We start from the raw sequence: 25,133 nt of genomic DNA, 5'->3' as shown, positions 1-25,133 counted from the left end.
TTTAAGTTATTATGGCTTTAAGGGAGCACTGATGCCATGCTTCGACTTAATCAATAAGTACTATTTCTTTCACATATAATTAGCACAGGCCACTGTATTTTATGTCTGCTTTTCTACTTGGAAATGAAATTTAATACAGACCAGTTGAAGGGAAAGCATCATTCATGTTTAATATTCTTAAATACATGTCAATGTCTACTCGTGTGGAAAATGAGCAAGGCCATATCTGGTTTCAAAAGAAATCAGATGAAATTTCAAGATGCATCATTTCAGCCTCTGCCCTTGTGCATGTTGGGGTATTGGGCTTCCCAGGTGGCTCAGGGCAGGAGACACAGGAGATGCTAATTTGATCCCTGGGTCAGGAAGATCCCCTGGAGGAGGAAATGGCACTGCACTCTAGTATTCTTGCCTGGGAAATTCCATGGACAGAGGAGCCTGATGGGCTACAGTCCATGGGGTCAAAAAGAGTCAGACATGACTGAGCACGCATGCATGCTGGGGCATTGGTAGCTGGGAAACATCGAGCTTACCTAAGAGGCTGGAGTTAACAGAGGGATGTCAGCCGACATGTGGATTACCAAGGAGCAGCTAGGAAGGAGAGAGACTCAGGGGACCCAAGGAGAAAAGTTGTGAACTCAGAGGAGTAAGGCTGGAAACTTCTGGATTCCAGAGCAAGCAGAGGGAAGGAAAATTAGCCAGAAACCATGATTTTTTTTTTCATCTATTTATGACTCAGTGAAGAAGTCTCATGACCTTTCTGGATTCTATCTTCTTTTAATGACCTTCCCAAATTTATTACTGTCCCATCACCTGAGCGTAGCTGGGAGAAGCAGTGAGGTGTCTTCCCCTAATTCACACCCCTCCCAAGAATTCAGAGAAAAGGTAAGTTAGATTAGCCTCTGAGATGACAATCAACACAGAAAACATCAGGGTAGAGATATGCAAAGTAAGCCCTAAAGGGACAGGACTGTATCCGAAGCAGCAAGAGAAGGGTGGGGTGGGGTGGGGGTACATGTAGTAGAAGAAGCAAAGCTATGGCAGCCTGGAAGAGGCGGTCACCAGGGCCAGTGACAGTCACACATCACACTGCCTCCGGCTAATCTCAGGCTGGGGGTTGGGGGTGGGTAATGGAACCTGAGGGCACTGGATGCCTAAGTAAGGTAACTCGGTTCAGACTCCATCCTCATCAACTACCTCTTACGAAGCTAGACTTTGACTCTGAAAAGAAATCACCTGTTTAATCAGGCTTGTAATCATTCATTTGCTTGTCAGTTATAGTTCTTATTGTTAAAAAATGGGCTGGCATTCCAGTTGTACATCTAGTTGATTTCCCTTAGTAACTCAATGTTTCTAAGAAGGACCAGCTCTGGGAGGTGTCTATATGTGCAGAGCTGCTGGCTTCAGCCTGGACCACACTGAGTACACCAGTGGACAGACTCCTGGGGGTCCATCTGGGCATCCCAGGGGGCTTCACGGGTCATACCTTTCCATTCCAGATACCTGTGGAATGAGTCTCTCTACAGATTGGCTTCCTGCTCAAATCCCAACATGGATCCCTATCTCTTCTTAACTCAAGTTAAAAAACAGCCTGCGTTTCAGTCTGGTAAACATTCCCCACACTCCCTATGAGCTCGTGTGTACCAATATTGACTCTCACCTTTCACCCAAGTGAGCTAAAACATCTTTACCTCTGCTCCCTTTGCTTAGAGTTACCGTCCTTCTCAAAACTCTACCCCATTCCTCAACATGCAAGTCATGATCCACTTCCTCCAAGAAATCTTGCTTTTGATTCCAGCACTGATTTCTACTCCCACTGGATTCCAAAAACAGGAATGGTGAGGACCACATAACTTTCACTTAACAATACTTCAGTCTTGCTCTACTGGTTTAATTGCGTACGTGTTACTGTTGCCTGCCCCACTTGCATTTTCTCTGGAAAAGGTGGAAATAGAACCAAATAACTGGTAAACTCCATAGGGCAGGCTGTGCCTTTTAAGAATTCTTTGCTAGTCCCCAAAATAACTGGGCACAGAGCAAACCAGCAAGAAATACTGTTGATGCTTTTACTCGTGTTTTTAAACTTAAAATACTTAGGCATGATCAACCTTTAAAAACCATTTGTTCATTTAACAAACTTTTCATGCATTTTCTATTCTAGGCAAAATTCCATACTTCCTCCCAATAAATTAATGTTAAAGAATCATCTTAAGACTATTATTTCTTAGCCCACCTCTGAAACTGATTACCTTTTCAGGTCTCTTTAATTGTTTCAAAATGTTTCAGAACATCTTTACCCACCCTAGGAGCAAACTGTCAAAGGCATTTTTGCTTCACAAAATTAAGTTTTCTATTTTGTATTTATACAGAATATGGGTCAGGGGCTGGGGGGGGAGGGGAATGTTCCTTTTATTTTTTTAAGGTTTATTAAGATGGACTAAGGGCAGCCATGAAATTAAAAGACACTTACTCCTTGGATGGAAAGTTATGACCAACCTAGATAGCATATTAAAAAGCAGAGACATTACTTTGCCAACAAAGATCCATCTGGTCAAGGCTATGGTTTTTCCAGTGGTCATGTATGGATGTGAGAGTTGGACTGTGAGGAAAACTGAGTGCCGAAAAATTGATGCTTTTGAACTATGGTGTTGGAGAAGATTCTTGAGAGTCCCTTGGACTGCAAGGAGACCCAATCAGTCCATCCTAAAGGAGATCAGTCCTGGGTGTTCACTGGAAGGACTGATGTTGAAGCTGAAACTCCAATACTTTGGCCACCTCATGCGAAGAGTTGACTCACTGGAAGAGACCCTGATGCTGGGAGGGATTGGGGGCAGGAGGAGAAGGGGACAACAGAGGATGAGATGGCTGGATGGCATCACCGACTCGATGGGCATGAGTTTGGGTAAACTCCGGGAGTTGGTGATGGACAGGGAGGCCTGGCATGCTGTGATTCATGGGGTCGCAAAGAGTCGGACACGACTGAGCGACTGAACTGACTAAAGGGCCTTACCTAGTGACTTAGTGGCAAAGAATCCCCCTGCCAGTGTGGGAAACATAGGTTCGATCCCTGGGTCAGGAAGACCCCTGGGAGAGGGAAATGGCAACTCACTCTATCATTCTTGCCTGGGAAATCCCACAGACAGAGGACTCTGGCGGGCTACAGTCCACAGGGTCACAAGAATCAGACATGACTTAGCAACTAAACAACAACAATAACAAGATGGGCTGAAGTAATCAGAAACAACTCAACCACCATTTTATCAGGTCTCTTTCATGTTGATCCTGGGATTGTCAGAGCTGATGAACAGACTAAAGGATTTTATGGTGGAATTTAAAGAATAAACTGATTTCCAGAGTTTGAGATTGGGCTGGAATTCCATAACAGTCCTAGAAGTATCCTACCTGGCCCAACAGGTAACTACTGAATAAACTAACAATTCTGGCATACCATTTATGAAGTTATGCTGAAAGGTGGGTAACTAAATAAATCAAAATTTTTAATTAAGGATGGAAAGCCCTAATCCCTGAGACGAACACCTATGGACATAACATCTATAAAACCTGCAATGGGCATATCATTCTAAAATATAGCAAAGATACATCAAGAAATGTCACTGTAAGCTTAATGAGAAAGTTGAAAATGCGGTGCAAGTTTTTAAGCTTTCATTAGGAAAGAATAACTTGCCTTAAATGTGAAGTTTCAAAGCTAAAACTTTTGAAAGTCACTTAAACATCACATTGCTAAAGAGAAGAAACAGCATTTAATTATCTTTCTTAAAATCTCCAATTTAAAGACTGACACGGGGATAATATTTTTTAAGGACTTGATGTGAAACAAAAAAGGAGGACAGACTCACTTTAAAATATATTTTCTCGAAAAAGACTTTTAACCAGCTTTTATTTCTAAAACTTTTATATCAGAGCTTAGAAATACAAACATTATAATACTGCTGTACATGCAGCAGATCCTTCCCTTCTATAATTATTACTGTTACAAGGCTTTCTTCAAAACCACTTGGTGACCATTTCTCTTGAAAAAAGGGCCTAATCACTTCAATGCTGGAATGAAGTACAGAAAACTAAGTACAAATGCTGCATATTTCTATTTGTCTAAAGCACATAAATGTCTACGTAAATACTTTAATTCAGTCATGGTGGCAAAAACCAATCCCATTGAGATAGTCATTTCTACTGGAAAAGAAGGGAACAGGTGACTTTTAATGTATCAGTTTAATTTTCCTAGGTGGTGTATAAGTCTACTTTGGGTCAGAGTTCACCCACAGAACTAGTAACCAATTTTTCCCAAGTGACCTCCTTCTAATGAGTTTTATATTAAGCCGTTTATTTCTCTTCACCTGGTCACATACTAGACCTCAAGCTATATAACTGACGCCCACAAGTAGAAAGGAGGCAATTTCATCCTCTCGCGAAATTCCATTTCATGCATCTTTGAGAAATCCAAACATGTGTGATAATAAAACATATCACAGAGGCAAGAGTTCTTGCCAGCACATTTCTAGTCGTGAAATTAAAAGCATCTCCTAATCCCTCTTCAAGCTCGCAGTCAAATGTCAATGGCAAAGAAAGGCTTTGTGTTGGAGCTGTCACCCCAAGCTTGCTCACACTCTGGTCTCCGTTCCCTGGCTGTGAATTTCCCTTCCAGTGAAAACTGGAACACACCCTCAGACTCTCTGGCTCCTTAAGTCTTTACCTCTGTGTTCTGCATCCATACGTGATGCAAACACGTACAGAGAGCATAAATGGACTGGGGGTGGGAGTGGGGGGAGGCTTGCCTCTCTGACCTTAAGCACAGAAATTACAAGGATGGACGCTGTTTGTCACAGAGAGTGGCAAACTTTCCAAGTTAGCAGTTGCCCAAGAGAAACATGTCTAGCTCATCTAAATTCCCCCTCCCCCCCACCTGGAATGTCTCAGCTCTCACAGGTACATTAAAAGGCAGTCAGAATATTCCAAGGATTTCTTGGCAGTTTGGATTTCAAGATGTTGGAGCAGAGCCCTCAACATTTCAGGAGAATGCAACAGTTACATCCGAGGCTGCAGAAAGACAATTATGTAAGACTCTGCAGAGTAACAGGCTCACGACTCAGTACGGGGAAGTATACTGCCAGCCAGGGCAGTATATCCTGCTCCACTCACAAGTGCACACACACATGCCATGCCGGGGGGACAGAGCCAGAGGCGGCTGGCCCTTTGGAAGGAGAGGGGAGCGGGGGTGTGGGAGGCAAGGTACCGTCTTGTCCAGGCACTGAAGGCAGTTATAAGGCTTGCAGCAGCACTGGCCCATCCCGGCAGGCTGGCTGGCAGGGGGACCTCCTTCATTCAGCGTGTCAGCGGGTAATCCCTAAGGCGAGGTGATGCCCAGGAGAGAGGGGCGCGCCGCTGGGAGCTGTCACAACTTCCATGTGGTCCCCTTATTTCTCCCAATAACTTCAGGAATCCGGGAGCCCGAGGAAGGAGAGGAGGAGGAGGCGGAGCGCAGGGCGGCCGCGTCAGGTTCCTGCCGCGGGGAGACCGAGGGCGGGAGCCAGGCAGGGAGGGGACAGGCGCAGGGGAGGGTCACTTTGCCACTGGAGTCCTCCCCGTGAGGCGAGTCAACAGTCGCATAACAAGCAGGTGCGGCTGCCTCCCTCCTCCGGGAGGGGATCTCCGGCACGCCGCCCCCGCCCTCCCCCGCGCGACGCAGACGCGCCTGGAGAGGACGCAGGAAGCACAAAAGAGCCGGGCGTCCAGGGATGCTCCGGCCTGAGGACCACGCAGAGGGCTGGCAGAGACGCGGCTCTGCTCCAGTACTGGCTTTCTGTGTTCCCCGAGAATTAAAAATGTTTATCAACGCGATGTCGATGGCCTTTCCTCCCTGCAACCCACCTCTCAGGGCATCATTGCCTGGCCGGGAACCACCCATCGCTCCTTTTCTAATGTGTGTGCCAGGAACAGTTTCTGCCTCATTGGAGGAAATCTTTATATTTGAAATATAATTGTGAAATCACTTGTCTGGGCTGACAGTCACAAACTGTTCAAGTGGCTTAAGTAATTAAAATTGGGGTGTGGGGCAGACATATTTCCTGGGCATATCAGCATAAAAGTCTTAGAGGACTTGATCTTTCTGGGCAATCTGCAATTTTTCAAGCAGTTGAAAATCAAAAAGGGAAGGGGGTGGAAGTGAAGGGTTTTCTTTTTTTTTTTATTTCAAAAGAGATATGATATTTTAAAAATGTTTGCATAATCCTTAAAATGAGATGTATATATTTATAAAATTAACTTTAGACTTCCTGATACCTCAAAGGACCAATCCTGAAATTTACCATCTGCATACAATTACATTTTTGCCCATTAAATCTGCCTAAGACAGGAAGCAGAAAATAGTTAAAATTAGATAATTTTACTAACTTGAGATTTTCCAGGAAGTTTTTAATTAAGTAGCACAGGCTATTTAGATTTGGTTGTAGAGAGGTCAAGGATATCCAGTGATTAAATAAGAACAGACAAGAATGTTTGCCCTAGACTTGAAAGACTGAGCTCAAATCTTTAACACTAACGAGTAAACTGACCTAATTTTTTCAGCTGTTTATATTAAGATTTTAAATGTACATACACTTTGACCCAACAGATTGGCTTCTATTCAACAATGACACTTTCATATGTAAGTTGGAGTAGACTCTTGAGAGTCCCTTGGACAGCAAGGAGATCAAATCAGTTGATCCTAAAGGAAATCAACCCTGAATATTCACTGGAAGGACTGATGCTGAAGCTCGGATACTTTGACCACCTGATGAAAAGAGCTGACTCACTGGAAAAGACCCTGATACTGGGAAAGACTGAAGGCCAAAGGAGAAGGCCGCAGCAGAGGATAAGATGGTTAGATAGCATGATTGACTCAATGGACATGAGTTTGACCAAACTCTGGAAGACAGTGAAAGACAGAGGAGCCTGGCATGCTGCAGTTCACGGGGTTGCAAAGAGTCAGGCACAACCAAGTGACTGAACAACACAAATATACAACAGTATATGCAGAGGATATACACAAATATACAAGAGTATATACAGAGGATATCCAGCGCCTGTCCATCGTATGGAATTGTGATACATTGTTGCATGAGATAATGCTTTCATAAATTACAAAGCAAAACTATACACACATATGCATTTGTACAATGTATGTCTGCAATGAAGTACAATAAAGCCACTGGAAAAAATGCCATTCATCCAACAGCATTTGGTCCTTGGGGAATGGAACAGGGGTGAGGGATGGAATCTCCACTGTTCACCATCTTGCCAGCACCTGTTCCTTTGACTGTTTTCAGACAAAGTGTATCAGGAGAAGGCAGTGACCACTGCCTGGCTCTGTGACGTCAGGAGGTACAGAGCTGCCGCCCTCTCACACAGGCTTGGGCTTCCCAAGTGGCACTAGTGGTAAAGAACCCGCCTGCCAATGCAGGAGACACAAGAGATGCATGTTCCATCCCTGGGTCGGGAAGATCCCCTGGAGAAGGGCATGGCAACCCACTCCAGTATTCTTGCCTGGAGAATCCCATGGACAGAGGAGCCTGGTGGGCTACAGTCCATGGGGTCACACAGAGTCAGACATGACTGAAGCGACTTAGCATACATGCACACACACACGCACGCATGCACACAGGCTTGTCCTCCGTGGGAGGGAGCTTGGGCAGACCTCTGAGAGAGAGAGGAGTTGATAGGACCTGGGCTGAAAACTGTTGCTGGGACTTCCAACACTTTGAGAGAAAAACTTTATATTGCAAAAGCAATGGCTTGGTACCCCCATGTTCATAGCAGCACTGATCACAATAGCCAAGATGTGGAAGTAACTCAAGTGTCTATCGACAGAGGAATGAACAGAACGTGTCCATCCATACAATGCAGTATTACTCTGCCTTAAAAAGGAAGAAAATTCTGTCACATGCTACAGTGGATGAACCTGAAGGACACTGAAAGTAAAAAGTGAAACTGTTAGTCACTCAGTCATGTCCAACTCTTTGCAACCCCATGATGTGTAGCCCACCAAGCTCCTCTGTCTGTGGGATTCTCCAGGCAAGAATACTGGAGTGGGTTGCCATGCCCTCCTCCAGGGGATCTTCCCAGCTCAGGGACTGAATCTGGGTATTCTGCATTGAAGGCGGATTCTTTACCATCTAAGCCACCAGGGAAGCCCACTTATACTATGGGAAAGAAGGCAGTCAAAAAAGACAGATGCTGTCTGATTCCACTTATACAAGGTAGCCAGAGTTGTCAAATTCATAGAGACAAAAAGTAGAATGGTGGTTGCCAGGGGCTGGGGGAGGGGGGAATGGGGAGATCTTTAATGGGGACAGAGTATCAGTTTTCCGAGATGGAAAGAGTTCTAGAGATTGGTTATACAATAATGTGATGGTACCAAATGCCACTAAACCGTATGCTTAAATGGTTAAAATGATAACTGTTATGTCATGGGCATTTTACCACAATTAAAAACAAGAAAAGTGGTGGCCTGCATTTCCCCAGGTGTAGCCAGTCCTTGCACAATCGGTATCTGATCAAGTGAAGACAGAGCAAAGCCTCTACTGTGGGCAGAGCAGCAGGACAGGGAGGTTCCGAGAAGCTGACCGTCTCCCCACAGCCATGTGCAGAAGGCTTTCTTCAGGCAGAACTGTCTTTCTGCACCCAAGGAAATGGTTTCCATCTAAATTAGGATTTAGATTGCACTATCCTAGAAAAGGACGCCTTATTCCTATGTGAGATCTGAGTGTGCTTACTCCAGCAGTGCCCACAGGAGACAAGGAAGAGAGGGGAGGCTGCCCCAAAGAAAGATGGATTCAGCTTCTCTTCTTGCGCACAGAGGGTGCCAAGGGGCCGGGGACTGGCTTTGCTCAAATGGCACATGTGATGAGGTCTCAGAGCAAATAACCCAGCTTGTGAGAAATGTACCAGTGTCCTAGAGTTACACCATGTTTATTTTTTTAGAAGTTAAAAAATTTTTAAACATACTCAAAAACAGAGGGATAAATACAAAGAACCTTCCTATATCCATTTCCAGGTTCAACAGTTACCAAGATTTTGGCACACTGGTTTATTGATCCCTTTTAAAATTTTCTTCATATATCCATCACCCAGATTCAGTCAAAATTTATCAAAATTTAAAACTTTATTTTCACTTGTCCCTTTCCTTTCTTTCTTTTTGGTTAAGGAACTTTAAAGCCAAGCCCTACATACTTTAGTATGCATTGCTGAAAATTCTGAGCATTTTTACAAACCACAATGCCATTAAAATCCCGAACAAAACGGACAATATTTCTTTGTCATCCAATACTGAGTCTCTAACAACATTTTCCTGGTTCCTGAAGGAAAGTTCTTTTACAGTTGGTTTTCTTGAATCAGGCTCAAACTAGGTCTGCAGGTTGTATTAGGTGTTAAATCTCTTTGCCTCTGGCACTGACAGCAGTGCCCTCCCCTCCCCTTCCTTTCTCCCTCCACCCCACTCCGCCATTGATTTGTTCAGAAACTGGGTTGCTTGGCTCATAGACTGTCCCACATTCTGGACTTGCCAGTGTGTTTCCTTGCAATGTCATTTTCTTTGTTCCTACAATCCTGTCAATAACATTTAGTTCGTTAGACTGAGCGAGATTCCAGGCAGCAACACCTCAGATGGGGCCTCGTGGGCATCATCCTGCATCCTGTCGGAAAGCAACGACTGGGGGTTCCATCTTCAGTGATGCTACAGTATGGATGTGATGGCTTCATCTCCTTCATCACAAAGCATCCCATCACTGGCTCATCTGATAGTCCCATTTGTTACTGATTATTACTGGAATCAGTGATTTCACTGGGCATTATAACACGATGTTGTGATTCTACCTACCCTTTTACATTTATTAGCTAGAATTTTTCTATAAGAGAAGAATTTTTTTCATCAACCAGGGCGATTTCAATTCCCAGCAATACAGGTTGTCCAGGAAAGACCAGATAAATGCTCACTCTTTTCAAGTGCCAATTTTCTGAATGAAGACTTGGGGTCCTAATGGTACCCAAAGAGGTGATTTGCTTTCTCTTGCTTTTTCAAAGCATCATGATAAACTCCTATTTTTATGTTAATATACACAATGTGTTTTAATCGATTGCACTCATTACCCTTTTTAGATGCTCAGTTAATGCTCATCTCTGACCAGTGGGAGCACCTTCTTATTGGCCCCTGTGTCCTTTGGACACAACTCATTTGTCCCCCTTCTCTGCTTTCTGACACAGTTCTGTATCCTAGGCTCATCTAAAAATCTTAGCGATTTCCTGCTACAGACCTGGAACCAGCCATCCCTCCCCTCAGGCACCCTGGTTCCTTCTAGCTGGGGATGGGAATTACACGTCACAATCTGGTGTTGCCTGTTGTCTTTTGAGGCTGAGATTTCCCTGGAAGGAAGTGGTCTTTCCCACAGACAAAACGTCCTTGGAAGAAGTCACTGAAGAAATCAGGACAGGATGACACAGGGAGAGCTCCTTCTCTCGGGGCCTCTAAATGCGAAAAAATACTCAGTGAAACTCACTTTGGGGGAGATAAACTGGCCTATACAACATGACCAAGCCAAAGGCTGACCTAGGAATTTTCTAAAAAGTTCCCCTAGTGCATGGATATCTGAAAAAAAAGGTTGAACTTCTTGAAGGCATACAGAATGAGGGGTTAGACTACTCTGATGTGGCACAACAGGAAGCTGTAAAGGCTTCCTTCACAGGAAGGTTTCACAGGAAACCTGTGAAGGTTTCTTCGCAGGCTGAAGAAATCTGGGACATTTTGATTGCTAATATTTAAAAAAGTTTGAGGGCTTTCCTGGTGGCTCAGTGGTAAAGAATCCATCTGCCAATGCTGGAGACACGGGTTTGATCCCTGATCCGGGAAGATCCCACATGCCTCAGAGCAACTATGCCTGTGCACAACTACTGAATCTGTGCTCTAGAGCCCGGGAAATGCAAAGTTGCTGAGCCCACCTGCCACAACTACTGAAGCCCGCACACCCTAGAGCCCGTGCTCCACAACAAGAGAAGCCACCCCGATAAGAAGCCCGAGGACCACAACTAGAGAGTGGCCCTCGCTCACCGCAGAGAAAAAGCCTACACAGCAACGAAGACCCAGCACAGCCAAAAATAAATTAATAAAATTATAGATCCTATCACTTTTTTAAAAAATAAAAAGCTTGAGATGGTTTTTACCCCTGGTATATTTTTTGCATGGGAGTAAGGAACAAACATTTAGAAAGGTTACAGAAAGTTCTACTGGGATACCTCCTCAGATAAAACCTCACAAACACTCAATCTTTTACAGCAATAACTAATGATGGACATTAACTGATCATTAGCAGATGCCAGGCACTGTGCTTGCACGCAGAGAGCTCATGTAACAGGGCAATGTGAAGGCAATGTGAAATAAGCCCTACTATTGTCTTCATTTTGCAGATGAGAAAATGACGCTCAGAGACTGTACATCTGGTCAGGTGTACCTAAGGCTGTGAAATGACGAAGCAGGGTCTTGAACTCACATCTGACTCCAAAGCCGTGTCTTTACCACTAGGCTTTTCTCTGTGAGGCTTACACAATTATAAGTTTGTGTTATAATCTGGATAAGGGATGTGGGTATGTGTGTGCTCAGTCGTGTCCGACTCTTTGCGACCCCATGGACTGTAGCTTGTCAGGCTCCTCTGTCCATGGAATTTTTGCAGGCAAGAATACAGAGTGGGTTGCTACGCCCTTCTCCAAGGGATCTTTCCAACACAGGGATCGAACCCATGTCTCCTGTGTCTTCTGCATTGCAGGCGGATTCCTTACCCACTGAGGCATCAGGGAAGCCCAAGATTTCATTTGTGTTATTAGCTAGATAAGGCATGTGGGTATATAAAAATATAAAAGGAAATTCAAACACATTTATGAAGTTGCCCCACATTTTCAGAACTTGAATCAAGAGCCTCTACTGTACTGTTTCTTTTTTTTTTTTTCATCAAGGAACATTCACAAATGTACAATAACTTTAACTATGTACAAATAATTTTAAATTGACATAGTAGAAACCAAGGGCTAAGTCATTGCTAAAATATTCAACTTTATTATTCCTGTTTCTCTGTCTTCCTTGAACTTGGAACTCCTTACCCACCCCTCATCCCCAATCACCTGTGGGACCCAAGGCTCCCTGTGCTCAAACCCACCTGACCAGTCCCACCACTTCACCTCCTCTGCCTGATCCTCCCGCTGGAGCGAATTTTCTCTTCTGTGATTTCATGACATTCTGTTCCATGTAATCATCATTGTTTACATTTGTCTTCCCCCAAATACCATGCCTTCTTGCTGAGCCTCACTCTCGTCCACACCCAGAGCACCAGCCACCAGCCTTGGGACGAGGTCCCCCTGACCATCTCCTTAAGTGATGTGGGAAGGACCAGACTGGACTCAGTGGTGGCGGCTTCTTGGCAGAGGTGTTTTCTCAGCCATGGGGCCGCTGGCAGGAAGTCAACGAGATAAAAACTGTATGTCTGTCTCACTATGTATTTCAAAAGAAAACCATGAAATACGATCATGAAAGAGCATCTTACAGATCGTCAAGGCAACCATCTGTTTATTTTGATTCCACTGTCCCTGCTCCTCCTTTTTCCATGCATCGAAAATGTGAGCTCCTGAGCTGGATTTTATAAACGGAGCCGCTAGGAAAATATGTGTAGTTTTTACCAAACACAATCCATCTAGAGATTTCAATGAGGTGAAAACGGGCTGGAAAGGGAAAATACAAACCAGAATTCTTTAAACTGGAAATAGTTGATTGTTAGGATTATCTGCATACAGACAATAGATGCTCTGAAACACCTCTGATGTAATAACCGGGATCTAGAATATTAAGGGTATAAAAAAAAGAAACAAATGACATACATACTATTCTGTTCTTAGATGCTTGTCAAAAGAGAACTATAAAAATGTCACCTTTCTGTAATAGCTGAGTAGGAAGGCTGCTACTTAGGTATGACAATCTTTTTTGTTTTTCATCTGTTAGTCTTTGACAGTACCTTTTTTTTTCTTTTTAAGTCAGTGACTAGGATGACTCTTCTGCATTACATTCAGAAGAGCTGACTATTCTTGTAAGAGGAGTGAAATTCAACATGATCTTTACTAGCTGGATAAACAAGCTAGACAAGATTGGATAACTGATAGAATCAGATACCGAGATGGGATGCAGCTGGCAAAGCTGCCAAGTGTGTCTGTCTATCTGACAAACGTTAGGTAAGAAGCGTGGTCACCGTGGACCACAAGCAGAATATTAATCAGTGATGTGACTGATGGGCCATTATAGCAAGAGGATGAAAGGATTTGGACCATCTAGGTGTCTGCCGCAGTGCCCTGACCCTCCTTACCATACCGTGGTGAAGCAGCAGCCTCACCAAGGGCAGACAGGGATCACTGCAGGACTGGGAGGGATGTGTTACTGATCTCAGCATATGGCTTCTTACTTTGCTAAGACAAGCCCCCAGCACCCCAACCAGGCTAAGGTTCTCCCAGAAACTCCCACTCCTCCCTTGTAGCCCTTCTCATTCTGGCAATGAAACAATTTTCTGACCTGTCTATCTTCCCAAACAAGGTTACCAGCTCCATGAGCGCCTTATCACTTAGCACTGCACCAGACACACAGTAAGTACCAGGACATGTTGAAGAAATACATGAAAGACTGAGCAGACTCAGGGACTTCCCTGGTGGCCCAGGGGCTAACACGCCGTACTCCCAATGCAGAGGGCCCAGGTTCAATCCCTGGCCAGGGAACTAAATCCCATATGCTGCAACTGAAGATCCAGCATGCAGCAACTAAGAGCCGGTGCAGCCAAATAAAATAAATAAAAATAAATATTAAAAAAAAAGATTGAGCAGACTCACCCCAGTTAAAGTTGAAGAACTTCAGGGCATAGAGACCTGCAAATATGCAACACACAGCTGTTGCTCTAACATTTGTGGGGTCGGGGGCTTAAGATCCCTGCACAACACTAATCCTTGGGTCTATCTGCACAGATAACGTCAAAGACAGAGAAACTGCTCTGACATCCATCTAGACTCTTCTTTCAATCTGAAGCTTTGAAGAAGTACAAGATGTTAAAGGGGCTACTGTCCATTGTTATCTTTCCTACGTAAGCATAGGAGAAAGCAGACTCTCACCGCCACCTTACCACTTTCCTCTCTCTCTTTCTCCACAGACGACAAAACCCTGATGAAAGTACAAGGGCAACCACTAAAATAAAAATGACATGTTCCTTAATTCTATTCTTTAAAATGATTGAACAAGGACTGAACAGCTTTGGGAAAATAAACACAGCAAATAGAACATAACAGATATAACTGTAAAACATGATTGAATTGAGACCAAGCATATCAGCTGTCTCAATGAGGATGGTGGGCTAATTTCACCAATGATAAGAAAAAGATCCTCAATTCAGTTCACAAGGTAAGACCCAACTATATGCTATATTCGTGAGATCTATAAAACAAAATGATTCAGCAAGATAAAATATAAACAGATGGATGAAGGTATTACAGGAATATGAAAACAGGAGTAGCAATCTTGAAGGTCAACAAATAAGAATTCAAGCCTAAAATTAACAGAGAATGGTACTTTTTAATGCCCAAAGCCAAATTTATAATAAAGATAAAACACTTATGAATATCTATACTTAGAATAACACAGTAACCAACTTAATGAAGCAGATTTCTCACTCTTAGTTCAAGACATGTCAAGTGGACAAACAAGCAGAGCCAAGCAGAATCAATTAGGTAGGTCTTATGGATATATACTGAACTTTGTGTTTTGATAATGTAAGCAAATATATCTTTTTATCAAAAGCCTTTACACTATTCATAAAAACTCATCATAAAGAAACATTGGTAAGTTCCAAGAATTAGAAATAAGACAAACAACATTCTGATCACAATGCAATGAAAGAGATTATTAACCAATAAAATGAAAATATAAATCATTAACCAACACTAAAAACAAAAAGGTCATCTATTGAAAAATTTTGAAAGCCTCCAATTAAACACCTCTTGGATGAAAGAGAAACCACAAACTGAAATTTTAAAAAGTTTTAAAAACCACTAAAAACTGCCAAATCCCTAAAATATGGGATATATTTAAAGCAGTTATGAGAACACAATTTATAGCAGGGAATGCTTTCATAAGTGAAAAATGAAAGCATGTAAATCAATGGCTTTTATACCTAGCTGAAAAACACTGGAAAACTGGAACAAACCAAATCAAGAAAAGGCACTAGTAATGAAAAAGTAGAGACAAAAGCAGAAATTAATGCAGGAGAGAACAGGAAACCAGTAGATTTAGCGGTAAGAAGTTAGCAAAATAGCAAACCACTAGCTAACCTGAGCAAGGAAAAAGAGAGAACATACAAACAAAATAAGAAATGACAAGAAGAAAACAGAAAAAAGAATTAAAAATCATTAACAGGCCTCTATATAAATAATTTCAAAATCCTTTATTATATGGATAACATTCTAAAGAAATATAGAGTACCAAAATTAAGCCCATCGGAGAAAGTTTAAAAACAGCAAATTTCCACAGAGGATACAGCAACAATTATTAAAGAACTGCCACACCCACAAAAACACAGACCCAGATATTTTCACCATCGTCTTCTATCAAAGCTTCAAAGATCTGACAGTTGCAGTGTTCTACAAATTGCTCTAGAGCACTGAAGATTGTGGCAGGCAGAATAATGCCTTCCTTCCCCAGAAAGATGTCTACTATCCGAGTCCCTAGAACTTCTGACTATGTTATGCTGCAAAGCAAGAAGGAATTAAGGTTGCTAATGAGCTAATAAGGAGATTATCCTGGATTATCCAGGGGGCCCAAAGTAATCACAGGCCATCTCTAAATGTGGGGGAGGGAGCAGGAGAGGCAATTTCAGAGAAACACCACTGCTGGCTTTGAAGATGGAAGGAGACCCTAAAGTGAGTATTACAGGTGGCCTCTAGAAGCTGGCGCAGGAAGGAAGAGGAGCTTCCTATAGAACCCCCAGAAATGAATGCAGCCTGCTGACATCTCAATCTTAACTTAGTGGGGTCCACCCTGGACTTCTGACTTCTACAACAAATAGGTAACATATTTGTGTTGTTTTAAAGCATTACATTTGTGGTGATTTGTTATAGCAGTAAATAGAAAACTAGTTAAAAATACTGATACAAAAATAAAGGAAAATATCCTAACTCCTTTAATGAACTGAATATTTTGATATCTAAATCTGACAAAGACTCCAAAGAAAGTAGAAAAAAAAAAATTGCTGACCATCAAGCATCAATCAAGAATATGGCTACAAAAGGACTGAAAAAAAAATCATCAAATGCAATCCAAAACCACATTAAGAAAATAATACACCATGAGCAGTTGAGATTTATTCTATTAATTTAAGGTCATTTCAATATTAGGAAATCAATACTGATAGATACAAAGGAAGAATATAATTATCTCCATTGAGGCTGAACGAAGTCTTTGACAAAAATTCAATACCAATTATTATTAACAGCACTCGAGAAAATAGGAATTGACCAGGTAAATTTGATCTGGTAAACATGAAAAAAAATTTTGTTCTAAGGCTATTGTTTTACTTAATGTGGAAATACTAGATTTCCTGGTTTGAATTTCCAGTCAAACCAGGAGCAAGGCAAGAGTATCTATTACCTTTACTTCTATTCAATAGTATGTTAGCAATATTAGTTGACACATTTTGAAAAGATAAATTAATTAGAGACAAAAGCTTTGGTAAAAAAGTAAAGCTATATCTTTACTTGATATAATAGTGTAACTGGAAAGTTCTAGAAAATAAATGGTCAATGATAAAACCGACTCAAATAGTACAAAAATTCAGCAAAGCAGCCATATATAAAATTAACCAATAGATGTCAATATCCTTCATACACATAAACAATAACTAGAAATAACTGAAGTGAAACCCCAACTTACAATAGCAACTAAGAAGATTAAACATGTAGACATAAACCTACCAAGAATGTGCAAAATTAACATGAAAAAAATTATTCTGGAAAGACACAAAAGTAGACTTCGACAAATGGAAAACATTTCATATTCTTAAAAGGATGACTCAGCATCATAAAGATGTCAGCTCTCACTGATAAATTTAATGTAGTACCATTAAAATACCAAAAAGTCTTCATTTTATGGAGTTGGGAACATTGATACCAAAGTTTATTTGGCTAAACAAATATGCAAGAATATTCAGGAAGATACTAAAAAAGAAAACCTAAGCAGGTGGACTAGCTCCATCAGACATTAAGACACACGACAAAGCCTCCATAATTAACAGTGTGGCACTGGCATATAGATGACCAATGACCAAAGGAATAGAATAGAAAGTCCAGAAATAGACCTAAAGACACATGGAAATTCAGTATATGATAAAACTGATATCTCAAATCTTTGGGACACATATAAACTTTTAATAAATGGTGCTATGTAGCCATTTAGATAAAAATAAGATTAGGTCTACACCTCACACCATACCCATATATGATCCAAATGAAACATACTGAACAGGCCACTTTCATTTAAAAATTTTTGATGTTTATAAAATTTCTAGAAGTCCTAACTCTCATATTTGAATAAGAAAGAAACAGGTTGTTAAGGGACTTCGTTGGTGGTACAGAGGATAAGAATCTGCCTGCCAATGGAGGAGACACGGGTTTTATCACTGGTCCAGGAAGATTCCACATGCCGCAGAGCAACTAAGCTGCTAGCTTACTACTGAGACCACTTGTTGAAACTAGAGAAAGCCCCAGCGCTAAGGACCCAATGCAAATATAAATAAACAATTTTTTTTTTTTAAAAGAACAGGTTGTCAATATTAAAGCTGAAAATTTTTGTACAGGTTCTGGTAGGATTTCTTAAGAAGCAAATCAAAATGCTTAAGCTGTAGCTGTTTAACATGATTATAAGTGCTGATTATTCAAATGAAATTAATTAGTCACAAATTCCCCAAGAACATTAAGTTACTCCTCAGTGGCAGAAAAACCGGTGATTTTACTCATTGAAATATACGCTGGGTTGCTGGAAATATGAACAATTCCTGGAAATATGAAAGCAACTGAAGATTTCTTGGTCAGGATTTAAAGAAAGATCAAAACCCACTTAGTTCCACAATCTATAAATATAGAGTGTGAAGGCAGAAAAAAAGCCAAGGTGCCATCTTGAAGGCAGCCAGGCAGAAGGAATTTTCTGGTACTTGGCCTTTTGGAGTAAAGGCCATTTTGGATCAACTGACGGGATGTGGCCCACCCACAGAGGAAGCCTCCTGCGGGACCTCTGTGGAGAGAAATGAAGCCAGGGACACAGGCAGGGACCAAATCATGGCCTAGACTCTCAAATCGAGGAGCCTGTTCTTTATTTAGTTGACCCCATGACCCTGCAGGGCTGCTGGAAGGTTTTTAAGAGGGAAAGAACATGCTCATTGGTGGTCGACTCAAGGATCGAACCTGGGTCTTCTGCATTGCAGGCAGATTCTTTTTCCATCTGAGCCACCAGGGAAGCCTATGCTGATTCTATTACTGCATCTCAAAAACAACATCCCTAAGAAAGAGGCTCTGGGTGGTTCAAGCAGACACTCTACAAGACAGAGTTCTTGTCTCAGTTGATGGTCAAATGTGTTGGGGCCAAGATGATGGAGTCTGGGTACCAAGCATAGTGAGATAATCAAAAGGCACTCAAATATCACAGGCAATGCTTACACAGGTAGTTGCTGGCAAGAAGTTGAAAGAAGAACAAACCCATGCACAAAGTTAAGATTCAGAAATGTGCAGAACCAATAAGAAAAAAGGGCTACGGTCATGGACAGAGGAGCCTGCTGGGCTTCCCTGATAGCTCAGCTGGTAAAGAATCTCCCTGTAATGAAGGACACCCCGGTCTGATTCCTGGGTCGGGAAGCTCCCTTGGAGAAGGGATAAGCTATCCACTCTAGAATTCTTGGGCTTCCTTGGTGGTTCAGACGGTAAAGAGTCTGCCTGCAATGTGAGAGACCTGGGTTCCATCTCTGGGTTGGGAAGATCCCCTGGAGGAGGGCATGGCAACCCACTCCAGTATTCTTGCTTGGAGAATACCCATGGATAGAGGAGCCTGGCAGGCTATAGTCCATGGGGTCATAAAGAGTCAGACATGACTGAGCGATTAAGCACACACATGGGGATCTGCACAGAAACACATGCGTGTGCACACATACACACACAAACTTAATTCCTGAATAAATGAGGTAATACCATTGTTTTGTTCTTGATTAAATGATCCTATATTGCAAGGGGTTTCTCAGGTAGTGCTAGTGGTAAAAGAACCCGACTGGCAATGCAGGAGACTTAAGAGACACCAGTTTGATCCCTAGGTGAGGAAGATCTCCCGGAGAAGGAAATGGCCACCCACTCCAGTATTCTTGCCTGGAGAACCCCATAGACAGAAAATCCTGGCAGGCTACAGTCCCCAGGGTCACAAAGAATCGGACATGACTGAAGCAAGTGAGCATAGCACATGTTGTAAGGATGTCAATTCTTTTCAAATTAATCTCTAAATCTGGGGCAATTAAAATTTAAATCCCAATGAATTTTCCCCCCCAAATTTGACAAGTTATTGTAATAATTCCACAGAAGGAGAAAATGCCTTAGAATATCCATGAAAACTTTTTTTAAAATAATAATGAGGAGGAAATGCTTGATATCTCTGTTCCTATCAACTCTATTATAAAACTACAGCAAATAAAACAGTTTGGTCTGGCCCAGGTAAGTTGATCAATGGAACAAAGGGCAATCAGACACAGAATCCTGTACATTTTGGAACTCAATGATATAAGAGAGGTGGCATTTCAAGTCCATGGGAAATAATGGAGTATCCATCAGTGGTGCTGAGACAACAGGAAACTTACGTAGAAAAGCAAAATGCTGACCCCTCTACCTCAAATCACATATCAAAGCAAATTTCATATGGACTTAAGATCTAAACATTAAAATTAAAACTACCAAAGTATCAGAGGTAAATACATAATATTATCATTATCATCTTGAGGATGGAAGGTCTTCCTAAGTATGAAATCAAACCCATAAGACAAAGGGAATAGTCACAGATTTGACTACACAGCAAAGCAAAAATCTTCTGTTAAAAGACAGCATAACCAAGTACAAAGAAATCTACAGCTCAAAGAAAATAACTGCAACACTTATGACAGATAAAATGCCTACATCTCTAATATATAATTGTTCATAAATCAATATATAGAAGATCAACAATAGACGGGCAGCTGTGGACAGTTGGCATGTCCCAAATCTTTTGAGCAATAGCAAAGAGCATAAGATTTGAGATTTTAAAAACGATACCCGTCACTCTGCCAAACACTAGGTACACCACTGAACTGCTAAGCACACTATTTCCTGGAGTAGAGAGTGTGCTTAACTAAGCAACTGATGATGATGTTTTAGCCTTAAACGGAGCTATTGTTGACAAAGGGTCATCCTACGATCTTCCATTCAGTCCATGGAAGAGAAAAAGGACAGATTTCAGAGATTCCAGGAGAGATGATTATCTACTCTGCTTAAGTATTAGGACTTTTCAGTTTACTGAACAGATATCACAGTATTAATATCACAGAATCTCCTTTTTTCCAAAAAAAAAAAAAGGGTCTTTATCATTTCAGTGCTTCTTAGAGACGTTCTTAAGGTCTCAACTAACCCATTAGTTCTTCAAAGGCAAGGTCCACATCCATATTTCTTTTTTACTGCCCCCACCAACTGTTTTACTGGGGTTCTTCCTTCCTTCTTAATAAATGCTAACCACTTCAGTTCAGTTCAGTTCAGTTGCTCAGTCGTGTCCAACTCTTTGCGAGCCCATGAATCGCAGCACGCCAGGCCTCCCTGTCTATCACCAACTCCCGGAGTTTACTCAGACTCATGTCCATCGAGTTGGTGATGCCATCCAGCCATCTCATCCTCTGTCACCCCCTTCTCCTCCTGCCCCCAATCGCTCCCAGCATCAGGGTCTTTTCCAATGAGTCAACTCTTCGCATCAGGTGGCCAAAGTACTGGAGTTTCAGCTTCAGCATCAGTCCTTCCAGTGAACACCCAGGACTGATCTCCTTTAGGATGGACTGGCTGGATCTCCTTGCAGTCCAAGGGACTCTCAAGAGTCTTCTCCAACACCACAGTTCAAAAGCATCAATTTTTCGGCTCTCAGCTAACCACTTACATCACATCCATTTCCAGACATAACATTCCCTCTTTCACATCAGACCTTTCTGAGATTTATTTTTCCTCATTTTTGTCATGTGGAAGTTTCTTTAATAAGAGTTTGTAAACCTTGTTTGTCTAAAAATGTCCTTATTTCCCCCACATTTTGGAAGACAAATTCACTATCAGAAACCGACAGTTATTTCTCCCCGGAACTTTATTCTACTGTCTTCTCTCCATCTTTGTTGCTACAGAGTTACTTCTCAGTCTGTGTTGCTCCTTTTTAGATATTCTTTTTTTTTTTTAATCTCTATGATTGCTATAAAAATCTGCTGTTTGTTTTTTTGTGTTCTGCAATTATGCCACACAGTACGTGGGTGTGAGCTGCTTTGTATTCATCCTGATTCATTATTCTTTTTAAGTCTGAGGGTTCACGTCATTTATTAATTCTGAGAAAATTCTTAGTCATTATTGCTCATCAGAATGTCTTGTCTATATTCTCTTCCAGGAGTTTTATTGTGTCATGTCTGATATTTAAGTCTTTAAGCCATTTTCAGTCTATTTTTGTGCCTGCTGTGAGGGTGTGTTCTAACTTCATTGACTGACTTGGCTGTCCAGCTTTCCCAGCACCACATGCTTGAGACTGTCTTTTCTCCACCCTATATTCTTTCCTCCTTTGTCTAAGATTAACTGACCGTAGGTGTGTGGGTATACTTCCCTGGGATGTCTGTTCTATTCCACTGATCCATATGGTCATTATAATTTTGAATGGTATCTGCCTGCAATGCAGGAGACCCCAGTTTGATTCCTGGGTCGGGAAGATCCCCTGGAGAAGGGAAAGGCTACCCACTCCAATATTCTGGCCTGGAGAATTCCATGGACTACAGTCCGTGGAGTCGCAAAGAGTCATGACTGAGTGATTTTCACTTTCCCTTAATCCTCTTCTTTCTTTCTGGAAGTCTCCTTACATATGTCAGCCTATTTCATTCTATCCACCACGTTTCTTAGCCTCTTTGATATTTTCCATTTCTTTGTCTTCCTGGGCTACATTCTGTACAATTTCTTCAAATCTTCAGTTTCATGAATGATCTCTTCTGTTGTTGACCTCTTTATTATAAATTTCAATGAGAGTATGTTCAAGTTTGAGAATTCCTTTCTGATTCTCTGGTAATTTTTAATAGTCTGTGAATCATATTTTGGACTGACCCTCTTCTAAACCACGTCATGCATATTTTTTTTGCTTATGATCACTTTAACACTGACAGTCCTTGTGCGGTTCTTATGTTTGTTGTTTCTGCTGACTCTAACATGGGACTTTCTGTGTGCATGTTTTGTGATTTTTTTTTTTTTTAATTGCATGCTCCTCTTTCTGGAACTCCATCTGCAAGAATTCTTTGAGGCCTGGTTTGAGAATGCATTCCTTCGGGGAAGTTTTTCTTTTATTTGGACCCAGGGTCATTTCAAATTTAAATTCTTGGGCTTACAGTTTTTCAGATTAGGCAAGTGGTATAATGAGAGACACGTGGGCTGGCCAGTGTGCAAATTATCAGGGGAAACTTCTAAATTTTTCTTTGCATCAGTAGAATCTTTAAATTTCATTTGAAAATTATAAAACAAACCAAACTCACAGAGAAGTACAATAATAGAATATATATATATAAAATACCACAATCAAACAGGTGGTTTCCTGTTCTTTTTACTCTTTTTTTTTCCTTTCTAATATCTGTTTCAAAATTCTCTTTCTTGGAAGAACATTGTACTGATCTGTATTAACAAAATAAAACAATTATACTCAGAGAGATTGAAAACATGAGCAAATATTTCACTCTAATACATATTAACAAAAACTGGTTTAATTTATAAAGGGGAGTAGGGGTTTGAATCAGGGCCGAAGGAAATGGTAAGCATTTGGAAAAGCTGCTGAGACTAGAGATGACAAAACAAATTAAAGGGTTGAAAAGCAATAGCCCCTACTCAACCATGACTGGAGGCACAGGCTGGCCATGGCTGTTAACTGAGAGTGTCCAAATTGCAGTGTCCTCGTGTGACCAGAGTTGTGCTGCGTGGGTCCCGCAGGACAGCAGTTAGGGAAACCACAGGTAGAGTAGCTTGCAGAAGCACTCTTGGGTTTAACGTGCATGCAAATAATCCAGGGATCTTGTGAAAATGCAGAGTTTGACTCAGGGGCTCTGGGACAGGGCTTGATACTAGACATTTTCAAAGTTCCCAGGTGGTGCCAACGCTGGTAGTCTAGGGACCTGTCTTTTAGTAGCCAAGGGGACCTGGTCATGGAGGGAATAGAGATAAAAAGGGTCTCCACACAGAGGAAGAAGCAGGATGGCCCAAGAAACTGGAGGGAGGTCTCTGCGTGCTGAAGAAGAGGATTAGCAGGAGCCAGAGATGAGAGCTGGGCAAAGACGTGACAAGTTTAGTGTTTTGGGTGTAAAGTGGTTCTCGCTGAGGATGGACCCAGGGCCGATTCGCAGAGCGGGTAGCTGAAGTGGAGTGGTAAAAGCGTCTGGAGTTCAGAAGGTCTGAGAATTGTAGGTTTAGTTGTTAGTTGTGGGTGAAAGTGAAGTCACTCAATCGTGTTTGACTCTTTGCGATCCCATGGACTGTAGCCTGCCAGGCTCCTCCATCTATGGAATTTTCCAGGCAAGGATACTGGAGTGGGTTGCTATTTCCTTCTCCAGGGGATGTTCCCGACCCAGGGATCTAACCCGGGTCTCCCGCACTGCAGGTAGACTCTTTACCATCTGAGCCCCAGGGAAGCTCAGTTGTGGGTGAAACCTACAGTAATTATGGGAGGAGTCGGGGTAGCAAAGACAGGCATCTGACCTCAGGTTTTTGATGATCGAGGCTGGGTGTGGTGGTCACGAGAGCATTACAGGGGTTGGTGGCTGAGACTGGCAAGGTGGGGTGGAAGGCAGACACAGCCTCCAACCAGGATGGAGTTTGAGATCTGGGTGAAAACACGAGAAAGAGTTGGTATGTGCACAGTTAAGAGCGTTACTTGACAAGGAAAGGCAGAGAACATTCTAGAAAAAGGCTGATGTGGCTGTCCTAAAGCTCTTTACCTCCAGGTAGGACAATGCTGGGGGCTGTTGATGTCCTAGAGTCTCCTTGTGATAAGGCAAGACTGGACCTCACCGAGATCCCCCCCACCCCGGGCTCAAATGCTTTCTTGCCCTATTTCCCTAATGGTTCCTTCCTGAAAAGCACACCCTCAATAAATCCCACGCACCCCAGTCTCTGTCTCAGCTCTGCTGCTGGGGAGACGGACATAAGGTGGATGGTCCCAGAAGTAGTCCTGGGAAGTCCAAGGACAGATTCTGGAGTGCATCACTCCCAAGCCCCAGTGATGATGGGGTGGGAGGAGTACTGACAGTCCCCGGAATGCTACGGCTCATGTGCTGAGCTGGAAAAGGGTGCATGTGGGGAGAGACACACAGGCTTGAGCACTGTCTCTGAATCTGCAAGGTCTGAAGGGACACGGATTCAGGGACCATTCATCAGTTTCAGTGTGGTCCAGCAGTCCTGCCATTTCCCTTATTCCTTTATGGGCTTTCTTGGAGCAGAGTTCCCCACAACTCATGTGCTCTGAGATCCCTGTCTCAGACTATGCTTCTAGGAAACTCAACCTGAGACACAGTCATAAAAGGGATGAAGTGGTCATGCATGAAGGAACAGGGCTGGCTTTTACACGATGGCCATGGAGAACAGGAATGAACACAAACCATGGTTTGATGTGACTGGCCTCAAGAATCCTAACTGGATGGAGGTCCCAGACAGAGGCTGCCCACCTGACCCCCTGCCCTGGGGCCTGAGTGAGGGCTGCTTCAGGGTGAGTGAACAAGAAGGAAAACCAGCTCACTCCCTTGACACTGACCTAGCATCTC

General features: G+C 42.4%; 1 protein-coding gene across 3 annotated transcripts in view; it reads right to left on the bottom strand.

The window, feature by feature from the left end:
- The window catches only part of MTUS2 (microtubule associated scaffold protein 2), a 367,641-nt gene that overhangs the window by 56,885 nt on the left and 285,623 nt on the right, over positions 1-25,133 (bottom strand). The window contains exon 1 of one of the 3 annotated variants that reach the window (XM_020874306.2): positions 5,249-5,676. The exons of the other annotated variants lie outside the window; for them this stretch is intronic. Within the exon in view, the coding sequence (XP_020729965.1) occupies positions 5,249-5,302 (54 nt within the window). The 5' untranslated portion in view covers positions 5,303-5,676. Of the gene's footprint in view, positions 1-5,248; positions 5,677-25,133 lie in introns of those variants that run through there. 3 annotated transcript variants of the gene reach the window in all.

Source organism: Odocoileus virginianus, chromosome 8 (genome assembly GCF_023699985.2).
Source record: "Odocoileus virginianus isolate 20LAN1187 ecotype Illinois chromosome 8, Ovbor_1.2, whole genome shotgun sequence".
Lineage (NCBI taxonomy): Eukaryota > Metazoa > Chordata > Mammalia > Artiodactyla > Cervidae > Odocoileus > Odocoileus virginianus.
This window is presented reverse-complemented; position numbering and strand designations above follow the sequence as displayed.